Genomic DNA, 13,281 nt, shown 5'->3' with positions numbered 1-13,281 from the left:
GGAGGTGATCACGGGTATATACTATATACTTTATATATGATACTTGAGGTGACTAAAGACGGGTCGGCTCGTAGGTGTACCCGCGAGTGATCCACGGATTGGGTCCGAAAGGACGTTTGTCCCGACGGCCCTTTGAGTGGATCTTTGTGGCGAAGCGACATGGCAGGTTGAGACCACCTAGGAGAGAGGTGGGCCTGGCCCTGGTCGGCGTTCGCGGTTATTTCAAAATAACACGTTTAACGAGATCTTGGTATTTGATCTGAGTCTGGCTACTGGCCTATACGCACTAACCATCTACGCGGGGACAGTTATGGGCACTCGACGTCGTGGTATCAGCCGAAGCCTTCGTGACGTTAGCAACTGAGCGGCGCGCGCTGGATTGGACTGGAACGCCTGCTAGGCTAGGTCTGCTTCCGGCCGCCCACGCAACATGCAGGTGTGCTAAGGGCGATGGGCCCAGACCCCTGGGCGCTTAGGTTTAGACCGGCGTGCTGACCTCTCTGTTGGTCTAGGTGGGGCTGCGACGTGTTGATCTTCCGAGGCCGGGCATGACCCAGGAAAGTGTGTCCGGCCAAATGGGATCGAGCGTGTTGGGTTATGTGGTGCACCCCTGCAGGGAAGTTAATCTATTCGAATAGCCGTGATCTTCGGTAACAGGACGACTTGGAGTTGTACCTTGACCTTATGACAACTAGAACCGGATACTTAATAAAACACACCCTTCCAAGTGCCAGATACAATCGGTGATCGCTCTCTCACAGGACGACGAGGGGAGGATCATCGGTTAGGATTATGCTATGCGATGTTACTTGGTGAACTTACCATCTACTCTCTTCTCCTGCTGCAAGATGGAGGTTACCAGAAGCGTAGTCTTCGAAAGGACTAGCTATCCCCCTCTTATTCCAGCATTCTGCAGTTCAGTCCACATATGATAGCCTTATTCCAGTTGATACCAATGCATACATATGTAGTGTAGCTCTTTGCTTGCGAGTACTTTGGATGAGTACTCACGGTTGCTTTTCTTCCCCTTCCCTATATCCGATTGCTGCAACTAGACGTTGGAGCCCAGGAGCCCGACGCCACCGTCGACGACGACTACTACTACTCGGGAGGTGCCTACTACTACGTGCAGCCCGCTGACGGCGACCAGGAGTAGTTTAGGAGGATCCCAGGCAGGAGGCCTGCGCCTCTTTAGATCTGTATCCCAGTTTGCGCTAGCCTTCTTAAGGCAAACTTGTTTAACTTATGTCTGTACTCAGATATTGTTGCTTCCGCTGGCTCGTCTATGATCGAGCTCTTGTATTCGAGCCCTCGAGGCCCCTGACTTGTAATATGATGCTTGTATGACTTACTTTATTTGTAGAGTTGTGTTGTGATATCTTCTCGTGAGTCCCTAATCTTGATCGTACACGTTTGCATGTATGATTAGTGTACGATTAAATCGGGGGCGTCACATGATAGTACAAAGAACACCAGAAATATTAAATACATCCAGGTTTGTAGACCACCTCGTGACGACTACAAGCACTGGAACGAGCCAAAGGCGCGTTGCCGCCATCGCCCCTTCCTCTATGAAGCCGGACATATCTTGTTGTAGTGGACAGTAAGGAAATCGCTGTGCTAAGGCCCCATAGAATCAACGCACCAGGACAGCAACCGCCGTTGATAAAGAGATGTGTAGAACAGAAGGAACCAACGTGTAGACACATGAACACAGACGAACGAAGATCAGGTCCACATGGATCTATTGAAGACAAATGCCAACCGGATCCCGCGAGATCCGCCGGCGACAAATCTCCACACGCCCTCCGGCGATGCTAGAAACAACATCGGGACGGGCATCTACAGTCGGTCATCCTTAAATCCTGCTCAAATGTCCGCAGACGTGTGCGGTCAGTGATCAAACAGACGAGAGAAGGAAAAAAGATGACCCAACTGGCCACCTCGTATTATTCTATATGTCTAGCCTTCCTCAAACCCTCATATTAAAAAACAAATATAGGGAGGATATGATCTAACAGACGAGAGAAGGAAAACAATGATCCAGTTTGACCCCTCATATTATTCAATACGTCTGAACTTTCCTCAAACCCTTATATTAAAAGAAAAATATAGAAAGGATATGAGGGGCGACTAGGACTTGCCGGGCCTCGATGACCCGGCCGGGTCCACTTGGACCCGTACAGTCCTGTCGCCACGCTGCAACTCGCCGACCGACGAAGTCCTCACCGCCCGAGACTGCCGCCACCATGCCATCACCAGGGAATGACGCCGCTGAACATCGAGCCACCGGGCCGCCCTAACCCCGATGGGGCCCGAAAGGGCCCAGGTTTGGGCTGGGCGGGCGCCCCACGGCCAACGGTCGCACCACGGCGTCAAGAGCCACCGTGGCACGTGGCAGCACCGCCGACGAGCCACACCGATGCCGACCGAGGAGCACCGCCGCCGACCACCACCATCCGAGCATGAGGGGCCGCGCGCGGGGAAGGGCAGACCCGCCGCTGCGAGCACCACGCGGCCGAGGCCCGGTGGCGCTCGCTGGCAACGGCGGGAGGAAGGAGCCGCGAGGAGGGGGCCTGAAGGAGAGCGGCGTTAGGGCCCCCCGGTCGCCTCACCCGAGGAGGCAACGCCGGGGGTACGAGGAAGGTGGAGGGAGTGGCGGGGGAGCGGGAGAGGCGAGCAGCGATGGCGGGCTCCGGCCGCGGCGGCGGCGCGGAAAACCTAGGCCGAAGGGTCGCGTGGCCTCGCTAATGATGTTTGTCTAGTGCAGAAACTGTATCACGGCAAAGATACTCCGAAACTGCTTCACAGCCGACCCACCATGCACGATGCATGAACGATTGACTATCTGATGGATGAAGATGGTCCATCCGTTCCATAATATAATAGTGTTTTTAACACTAGTGCACAGGTCTCGGCTCATCGTTTTGTTTCCAGCAAAAAATTGCTAAGCAGCCGGTGAGATACAAGTGTAAAAATCACCCCCCCCCCCCCCCCCCCCACACACACACACAAAAGTGTAAAATAAACACCCCTATATTTATTTAATTACAACGATTCCAAGCGCGGCCACTGGGCTCAAATCACCAGCCGATGCTGGTACAACAAGGGCCCGTGTTGAAACTGATGCTACGAACATGATTACAGCACTTCATCTCAGACTTTAGAGAAATGCGCAGTGAATACCGTTACAAGAGCAGAGAGCAAACTTATTCTGAATAAACTGGTTCACAGTTGATCGTTCAAGAACAGGGTTGTAAAATCAACACAGAAAAGAACAAGGGACATGCCCTGAACCTGAACTAGCCAATGAAGACCTGCAGACAAGCTCCCAAATGCGAGAGAACAGACATACTCCTAGTTAACCACGCCAGACTGAAAGAGCTCTGCCTGGATCACGAAGCCTGGGGCTTCTCCTCGGCTTTCTTTGGCTGCAAAGTAAAAACATATATCAAGATTCTCATTGAGAATTCACGAGAGGAGGAAAACAAACTCATACCCCCTCCGATCCAAATTAATTAACGCTCAATTAATATGGATCGGAGGGAGTACCAAAGTACTGAATAATAGAAGGTCTGGTACATCGGATGGAAAATTCAAGCATGCATCCAAATCGCCCACATCACAAGAGCCTGGTCAATTTAATTGAAAATTCGAGCATAACCCAAATTACTCACATCACATATATTTCAGTCCCATAAAGATGGGGATGCCCAGTCCACCTTGTGATCCTACCAATTTCCGGTGCTACTAACAAGTGACTAAGATGGGATTGCTCACAAGCAACTTAAACAAGTGTACCAAAAACACCCCGACCTACCATGAATTACGCGGGTATGCCAAGGAGCACCTCAATTCAATAAAGCAATCAATCTTGTAAATATGCGCTCCCTCCGTTCGAAAATAGTTGACGTGGTTTTAGAACTAAAACCACGTCAACTATTTTCGAACAGACTAGTATGTTTTTTCTTAACCCCTAGGAACACAAGGGTTTAATACAATGATGGGGAACATCTGTATAAGAAAAAAAACTACCATGCATGTCCATGGTATCATTGAGACTATAAACAAAACTAGAAATAGCACCCGCACTTTGAAACCGATAATCTCTAGGAGCAATGTGACTGCATATGACTTAGATATCTCGAGAATATTGCATCTAAACATCACCAAAATGAGAAGTACATAACTCCTAAATTTTACGTGTAAATGACTCTCCAGCACATCAATGGCATAAACCATGGCCCAACAGGAACAAATATGCTTCTTCAAACATGAAAGTGGGCATGGCAGGCTGGCAGCAACCAGAGATAAGTATGTGTAGTGAATTTCATTCAATTATAGGAAAAAAGGAAATAAAATGGTGGAAACAAGAATATCATTCTTTTTAAGGAAAATAACATTTGGTGTGTGAAACACATCTGGCAACAGCATCAAATCAAATTCTGTGCTCGTTATGTGGCTGCTAGAAGGAGGGCGCGAGAGGGCCGGCCGGGGGCCTTTTCGCCCACGGCCGGGCAAGAGGGAAGGGATTTCCTTCTTAATTCTTGCTTGATTAGGTTGATACATCTCCTCCCCTTATATAGAGAGGTTTACTTGACTCCCCAACAAGGCTTACTTGACCCCTAAGCAAGCGACCCTTATCTCTAATTAACCCTAAGACTAACGGGCTATATCGCCAGCCCAGGCCCATTAGGCCATTAAGTACTCACTACACCCTATCTGGACATGCAGCTTGTCCTCGAGCTGCAACCTAACCAACTTATAACCATGACTCGACGCAACACAAACCTAACACCTAAAAACAAGCCTTTTACATCTCGGCTTGTTTTATTACTCTCAACCTGAAATGAACCGGGACGCTTTATTTTGGACCCCTGAACATAAAGTGGACACCATCCGCACGTCGGACGTGCACATGTACAGCCACCTGGATCCCACCATCTGGACAAAAGGAGTGCATGTGTATGGCCACCTGGAAGTGGTCGCAAGAGCGACCAGCAGAGGCGCCCTCGCGGCGGCCGGCGGCGGAATGCAGTGGTGCTACGCGGTGCGCTCCTGTCGGTGACACCATGCCTTCTCCCCGCCGGACGGCTGTTGGTCTGCACCGCACAGAGAAGAGTGGAGGGCTTTCGATGGAGAATGGCGAGGAGGGGTGCGCCCTCCCCAACCGCCAATGTCGCAGACTTTGAGGTCGCTGTCCGTGGGGAAAACAGCATGCCCAAGATCCCCGACGCAGCAGACGAGATCGAGGTCCTTTGCGCAGCGAAGCGCCACTGGGAGGAACGACAGCTGCAGACCACGCATCTCCCGCACACGCCGACGCGCTAGGAGGCAGCACGCAGCAGCCTGCAGCCTCACCGCCGCCGACCATGGCGGGTAGCGATCCAAGCCGGAAGCGGTGACGGCGATGGCGGGAACTTGATCTGCTGGATGGGGACGCCCTGGGACGGCGGCGGCGCTGATGGGAACGAGGTCGTCGCAGTCCCGTCGTAGGGCATCCCATAATGGTACGAGATGACCGGCGCCATGGTCGCGTCCGAGGGCGGCGGCGGCGGGGGTAGCTGCTGTTGGTGTGGCGGCGGAGGAGGTGGCTGCTGGGGATGCGGCTGGGGCGCATAGGGCCCGACGAGGAAGGCCCTGATGCCCGCCACGGCCTGCCATAATTCCAGGATTGCGGCTGTCATCTGCTCCGGGGTGAGGACGAGAGCGGACGGCGCCGGGGTAGAGGATGCAATCGCCCCTAAGGACGCCAGCACGCCCAATGCCGGCGCGCCTGCTGTGTGGGGCAGCAGCGCTGATGAAGACACTGGTGGCTGCGGGTAGGTGTGCGGCGGCGGCGGGTGGGAAGAACTCGGTGGAGGGCTGGACATGATCGAATCCGGGAAAGCTGATACCAGATTGTTATGTGGCTGCTAGAAGGAGGGCGTGAGAGGGCCGGCCGGGGGCCTTTTCCCCCACGGCCGGGCAAGAGGGAAGGGATTTCCTTCTTAATTCTTGCTTGATTAGATTGATACATCTCCTCGCCTTATATAGAGAGGTTTACTTGACTCCCCAGCAAGGCTTACTTGACCCCTAAGCAAGCGACCCTTATCTCTAATTAACCCTAAGACTAACGGGCTATACCGCCGGCCCAGGCCCATTAGGCCCATTACGTACTCTAACAGTGCTACTGTGAAGAATAAAGGGTCCGCAAGCAGAAGAAATGCACTGTCATACACAACATACAGAAGTATGTATGTACTGTATACGTAGGTAACAGTATGGGCAATTAGAAAGTACGTATATGATACCCAGGAACTATTGGAGCTTGCAATGTGCATTTCATTATGTACTTACAAAACTCATGCCCAAGACAAATGTCTGGTTAAAATAGTTATATGTCAGGTAAGAATACAAGCGGGTAATTAGAAAATAAGTGTTATCTAGAGTCCAGGAAGTAGTGTGCAATGCACAGATGGTTTTCTGAGTATTTCAATGGAAATCTTGTGCCCAAGAGAACCACATGGAAGTTCAATCCAATTATTAGTAAACTCTTCCTCGAAAGATAACCATAGCCATGCAAGTACATGTTACATATCATACTGTCTTCTTCTACTAATGGCAGAGTCTAAACTAGTTTTAAAACAACTTCAATAATAATGTTACTAAGTTATGACAAATGAAACCATGCTTGATTATAGTAAATTTAAAATCAAACTATGTTCAGGTTCTACTTATGCAGATTGGAAATTCTTTAGAAACTATATCTGCATTTAGGAACACAAATCACTCTTTATTATCCAGATTAAATAAAGGTGTTCCTAAAAAGGTAAGAATCCTATGTAAAAGGTTGACTGAGGAGGCATGCAAAATGGCCACTCAATATGCTCATGCAATTTATTTTTTCTGACAAAACAGGCAGGATGACTAACTACTGCATTAATGAAAAAGAACATGTTTATGTCTTATTACAAATGTAATGAACCAAAGCAGTATTCTCTCAATAAAAAATGTCAAGAGCTAGGGATAGTACGTAAGTATTTCTTTCCTAGAAGCACCTAGGCACACGTTTCTGTAGGAGTGGAACATCAAAATGTCTAGACAAATCATGGAACGGCGACCTACGGAATACAAATTATACCCTGAGAGAGCTTATATAAACAATATATAAAACCAACTAACAAGTAGGTGAACAAAACAAGAAAAAGAAGAAGTCAAAATGGTGTATAGGTGTTTTTGCTTGACTGCCCTATGGACACCCAAATAAAGGTACTGCTAAGATTAGTAGACATCTTTTAAAAATAAGAACAAAATAATAACTGATACTACCGACAGCTAAAAAGAATGATGATACCCTAAAATGCATGCAGCCAAACCATATGAATGATGGTTAAAGAGATCTAATATGCAATTAAAGTTAACGGTCAACATGTCATCTTATTGACTTTAAAAATCAAAACCCAGTTTTTTACTTCCAATGTTATGAATGACTACAAAAGAGTATGTCCATGAGCCAGGGCTAAGCATATTACCAGCTTATGGGATTGCAGTCATAGTTCCCCTTACCGAACTGGATTGTAAATGCTAAAACCAGTGGTGATCCTAATTCCTTTTATAGAACTGGATTAAATGCCAAACGATATTTATCAAGTTGCACATAAATAGTACACTTTGACGTTTTCTTACAAAAAAAACACAGTACACCTTGACAAACGGGTATACAAGAACCTGAACTTTATGCAGCAGCTAGAAAGGATCATGCATTTTAATGTCATTTCCAATGATTTTCCAAGTACACATGCACACAATCAACCGGTGAAGTGATTCATGGCCAGAAAAAAATAAGTATGCATACACGTTAGTCGGTACTCAATGAAATGAGCAATAATTGCAGACCAGCTATATAATCACCCAACATACAAAATGTTGAAGAGAACAAATTACACAATGTTAGCAATGTTTGATGAAAAGAAGGAAGGTAAAAGAGGCTAGATAAAACCCAACAGTAGCAATACAACCGAAATGAGCATCCAGCATACATAGACAAATATGCCTCAGGTGATATATGTGAAACATGATAAAAGTCTACAGCCAAAGCACAACACAGGTAACGCTACATCTGTATTAATTAACCAAAACATAAATTTAAAATTTGTAATAATCCTACTTATCCATTCTACACGTGAATAATAGCATAACACTCTGACGCACATAAGAATGTTATGCATTGTAAAAAGGGTTCCATGACCACATATACAGGTTGAAAGAGCGACGACGTAAGCAACTGTCTGTATTCCAATGTTTGGACGAGGGATTTCAGTACACAATGCGCACGCACGCAAGGTGTTCGACAGAAAGTGAAGTTAACGAAACAGGAGTAGAAGAGGCACCTTGATGCCGGGGAATGACATGCCGAGCTCCTCCTCGGGGATGACGACGGGCCACTTCTCCCCGGCCTCGCGGAAGAGCTGCTCGGTCTCGAGGAGGCGGCCGCGGGCGAGGATCTGGTCGCGCATGCCCTGCGCGGTGGCGCCGTCGGCGGCGACGAAGGCCTCCTCGGCGCCGTTGAGGTAGGTGACGAGGACGCGCGGGGGCGGCTGGGCCTTGGGGTCCTCGGCCGCGGCCGGGCAGGGCAGGCGCCGCAGCTCGACGGAGCAGGTGGGGTTGGAGTCCTTGGCCTTGCGGCCGTTGCACTGCGCGAGGAGCTCCACGGCCGCCGCCTTGCGCGGGTCGAGCGGGTTGTACTCCACCACAACCCTGGACAGGAACTTGAGCATCTCCTCTAGCCGCCGCTTTCCCCGCCCGCTCGCCGCCTCCGATCCGCTTCCAGAGGACGGGCCGCGGCGCCCGCGAAGGAATCCTAGAGCGAGGGTAGCAGGGCCGGAAGCGTATGGTGAAGGCGGATGGGAGAGCAGAGGTGGCGCGCGACGGCGAGGAAACCAGTGCGGTGGCGCTCGACGGGACGACGCGTTGGGGAGGAGGCGGCGCCGGGAGTTGCTATAGTGCGGGGAGCGAGTGTCGTGGGCTTAACGGCCCGAGAGGTCAGCGTGGCCCATTCACATAGGTATGAGGTTTTCTGGAATTTTGATAAAATAAACAAACGATATAAATCACGCTATATATGTTCGTAGATCGTAGCAATTTCTTTACTTCTTGCTCTTTTGTTCATGAGCGTAAAAACTTTAATTTTGAAGCACACAATCTCGCCAAGTTTGCTTGTAATTTAGGGCCCGGGCGACATGTTTGATTGGAAAACCCACATGACCAAAACCAGGTACCTGTGAACATTATTATGAATGAATAAAGAAGCGAGATTTCTCAAAAAAAATCGCGAATATGAAATATATTTACACAAAAATAATATGTACTCCCTCCATTCCTAAATATAAGAAATTTTAGAGGCTTCACATAATTTTAAAAACTATTCATATTTTTTATAAAAATAATCATGATTTTTTAAAAAGTGTTCACACATTTTAAAAAACAAAAATATTAATATCTCGCATAAAGAGAAACATAAAAAGGTGAAAACATATAAACAAAAATGAAAAACAAATTAACTATAAAGTAAAAACAAATTTCTTGCTCTCAATGTGCTCTCCCTGTCGCTAAACCATTTCCCCACGTTTAGGTATAAAAGTTGCATCGCCTGAATGTCACTCCTTGTTCTAGGTATTCTCTATTCATAAATACTTGTACCTCACTATCCATGCAACAAATGTCACATCACCAAGTTATGCATATAGTTAGAAGTTTGTTTTTACATTGGTTTGTTCATGGAAAACATGCAACCTCGTCGACCCATGTATGCCATTTTTTTAGAAACTTAGTCATGCAAAATACTCTTACATTAGTTTTAGTTTCTTTACACTTATTTATGCGTTTTAAATAAGATTTTCGTAGAACGCACGGGGTATCGTCCAGTTTGTACAATGAGTTGTAAACTTACTCACTGATTCATGGTAAAAAGATCTTTATTTATCAGTTATGCAGGTCTAATCTATGTTTGTCTTGCTTGAGTCGTCGTATCGTTTGCTTTGCATGTTAGTGTTACTAGCAAGATGCCCATGCGTTGCATGTAACATCAAGATGCATTTGTACAAGTAGTTTATCTTGTGAGAGAAAATGATGAACGAAGGAAGGCCTTATTTGCAAATGTGGAGAGGGGTGTGGGTATCTTTTTGCAAAATTGCCATAGTTTTCTTCCTATCCATCAGGTATAAATTGGACAGGTTATATTGCAGGATGACAGGCACACCATTATCATCAACTCTGTTTTTTTATAAGAATGGAGATTCTTGTCCATTATGTGTATTTATGGTGGGTAAATTAGTTTCACAGGGGGACTAGTCCCCCTACAAACCAAACAATCATCAACCTAATCTCGAAATGGATCTTTACAGACTCTACACGTCAGTGCCCTCCAGCAGGGGCGATGAGAGCACTGAGAGATGGAGGATAGTCCATGCACTTATTATTGTTGGGCCATCTGTGTGTTTTTGGCGGAGATTGGAGACACTCATCTCTAATTTGTTGTTGATTTTTGGAGGATTGTCCATGCACTTGCACTTTTCATCAAGGTGGGTGCATGCGTGCGTGCGTGTGATTTCATCGATTTTGAGTGTGAGTGCCGCGATACTAATTGCAAGTGCATCATTGAAGTCGCACAATAAAAGATTGGGCAAGTACACTACGGCGTCTACTTTGCTCATTCTCTAGCTACGCCGCAAGAATTTCTCTTGATTATGCATGTTGTCCGAATCTAAAAGGACATCACTAGTATCCTCACCCGTGCTTGCAGTTTTTTCTCAAGATGAATTTTGTGTCACGACATCGCTATGTCCATAATTTTCTTCTTTCTTTGAACAATCCACAAATCCCATGATTTTTTTCATGCTCATTGAAACATTGGAAATGTTCAAGCTTTAAGTATAAGATGGAGAGTTATGATTGCGGTTGAATGATTTGAAATAACCAGACCAAAGAAATACATAAAAGAACATAGAAAGAGAAGATACCTTGAGGAAAGATTAGACAAGTAACCAACTAAGACGCAAAATGCAAATGACCATAGGGGACCCTTGTGGAAAGCATTGTCTGAAGTTTGCTCTAACTTCCTCTTAGGGGTGAAAAACCAAGATCTAGCCTTCATGGTCGGATCTGGCAACGGCAACACTCACGCGTCATCCCATTTTTGAGGCATCGATGTTGAAATACCTTTCCCACGGTCTGAGTGATGCCATAATTAGTGGATGATGTTGATGGCTGCTGCCGCATGCTAGTTTGTTTCGACGAGACCTTTTGACATCTTTTTTTTATTTTTTGTGTGTGCGTTGGTGTTGTCATTCTTTCGCAAATACAATTCTCTTAATCATTTCTTCACATGTACATGTAGTGGCATTCAAGTAATGCCCCTTGATTAACCGGGTTTGTATGCATACTAATTTGCGGAGGCCAATGCATACTTATGATCCTTGTATTATTTTAATTCGAGTCAAACATCATTTATAAAAAAGATACAAATGGTCATGAAACTTTGTATCTTGTGTTGCCTATCATATCTGGAATGTGAATAGCTTACGAAACATGGGTAATTTTCGGACCGGCTATACCCAAGTTGTCTAAAAAGTTATTGTGGATAAGTCATTTTTTGTGCCATTAGATTAAGATTCAACGACCATTCTTTTTTGTTCTTCCTCCTTCAACCGCTCCTTCTCCCAGAAAACTGACTTATTCAAATTACAAATTCGATCAACTTACATATAGCTATTGTGGTACTATTTGTCACACTAGTTTGATCAATACAATTTCATGCTACCGTTTGATCATCGCATTAGCTACCGTGACCTTCTTGAGCTGAAACTAGCGCCACATCTGCAACGCTCTTTAGGATACAAAATTCCCACCTGGTTACGCTCCGCCCGCAACCTTGGGCACATCAGTGACACCATCGCAAAGTCTCTTTTAACGGTGCCAGGAGCCACCGGCTAACCATCCACCGTTCACATGCTTTGTGATGTGTGTTTAAGTGATACCCACTCATATGTATAACCATGTATTGTGGCAGTTAATTTTTTGTATATAGTCAAATCAATGTTAGATTAATAGGATCCATGTGAGGAGTGGCGGTACTTTTTGCAGTGGGATGTACGCATGCATGCGACATCTCTCCTCTCTCTCAAACAAGTCCATGCATTTTATTTTTGTTTACATTTTTAGATGGCCAATATTTTTTACAACATTGTTCTATTATTTAAAATTTTCATATATTCAAATTATTGAACATAAGATGTTTAGAATGAGACCAATCTTGAATATATTTAAACTAGTTTAATTTGTCTATTTCAGTCATATCAAAAAAATTAATTTCACTCATTTCAAATTACAATTTTTGAAATGATTGAAATCAATTATCGAAATGAGTGAAATCAGTTTTCCAAATCAGTGAAATGCGTTGTTTCAAATTTGTGAAATACTTATTTTGGAAACTAGTGAAATGAGTGTAATACGTTTTCTGAAAATGATTGTAATGTGTTTTCTGAAACTAGTGAAATGGGTGAAATCTATATTTCGTAAATGAGTGTAGTGTGTTTTTTGAAATGAGTGAAATAAGTTATTTGAATAAAGTGAAATAAAACTAGTTTTTGCTGTGAAACTAATTTTTCAGTGTTTGAAACTGATAGTTTTAATGAGCGGAATACATTTCAATATATTTAATAAATTTGCAGTGAAATTGGTATTTGCAAATGAGAGTAATGTGTTTTATGAATGAGTGAAATAGTTTTTTTTAACTGATATTAGCGAAACAGTCAAAAACACTTTTATGAAATAGCGGATCAATCTTATGTTTTATAAAAGCGATTTAAAAGATAATTGAAATAAAAAATAGTGAAATACGTGAAATAGGTTACTTAAAATATGTAAAATTGACTATTTCAAACACGTCTAAGTTGTTGTCCACATATTTCACTCAATTTTTTTAATGTGTTTGTCAAGGTGCTTATTTCCCCGCGCCAAAGTATGTGAAATTAGTTATTTGAAATATGAGAACTTGGTTGTTTCATTGTGTTGAATTTACTACTATATCAAATATATTTGTGTCTTTGTGAGTTCCATATTCCAGTTTGTGAAAATGAGCAAAATATTAGAAAAAACTTTTATGAAATAATGAAACAATTTAATGTTTTATGAAATTTATTTTAGAGATAATTGAAACATATAAAATAAAATATATTTAAAACATATCCGAAACTGATCTTGTTCTGAAGGTCATGTCACCACAAATTGAAATATCCAAAA

General features: G+C 44.8%; 1 protein-coding gene across 1 annotated transcript; it reads right to left on the bottom strand.

Annotated features, from left to right (window-relative positions):
- Window positions 1-3,018: 3,018 nt before the first annotated feature.
- Window positions 3,019-9,005, bottom strand: LOC125523024 (uncharacterized). The gene is made up of 2 exons (XM_048688062.2): window positions 8,373-9,005; window positions 3,019-3,431 (listed from the first exon to the last, which is right to left on the bottom strand). The coding sequence occupies exons 1-2, from the start codon at window positions 8,757-8,759 to the stop codon at window positions 3,396-3,398; spliced, it is 423 nt and encodes a 140-aa protein (XP_048544019.2). The 5' UTR covers window positions 8,760-9,005; the 3' UTR covers window positions 3,019-3,395.
- Between the last annotated feature and the right edge of the window lie 4,276 nt (window positions 9,006-13,281).

The sequence above is a fragment of the Triticum urartu genome, chromosome 7A, assembly GCF_056163025.1.
Source record: "Triticum urartu cultivar PI428250 chromosome 7A, HENAU_Tu73, whole genome shotgun sequence".
Classification (NCBI taxonomy): domain Eukaryota; kingdom Viridiplantae; phylum Streptophyta; class Magnoliopsida; order Poales; family Poaceae; genus Triticum; species Triticum urartu.
Note: the sequence above shows the minus strand (reverse complement) of the source record. Positions and strands in the feature narration are given on the sequence as shown.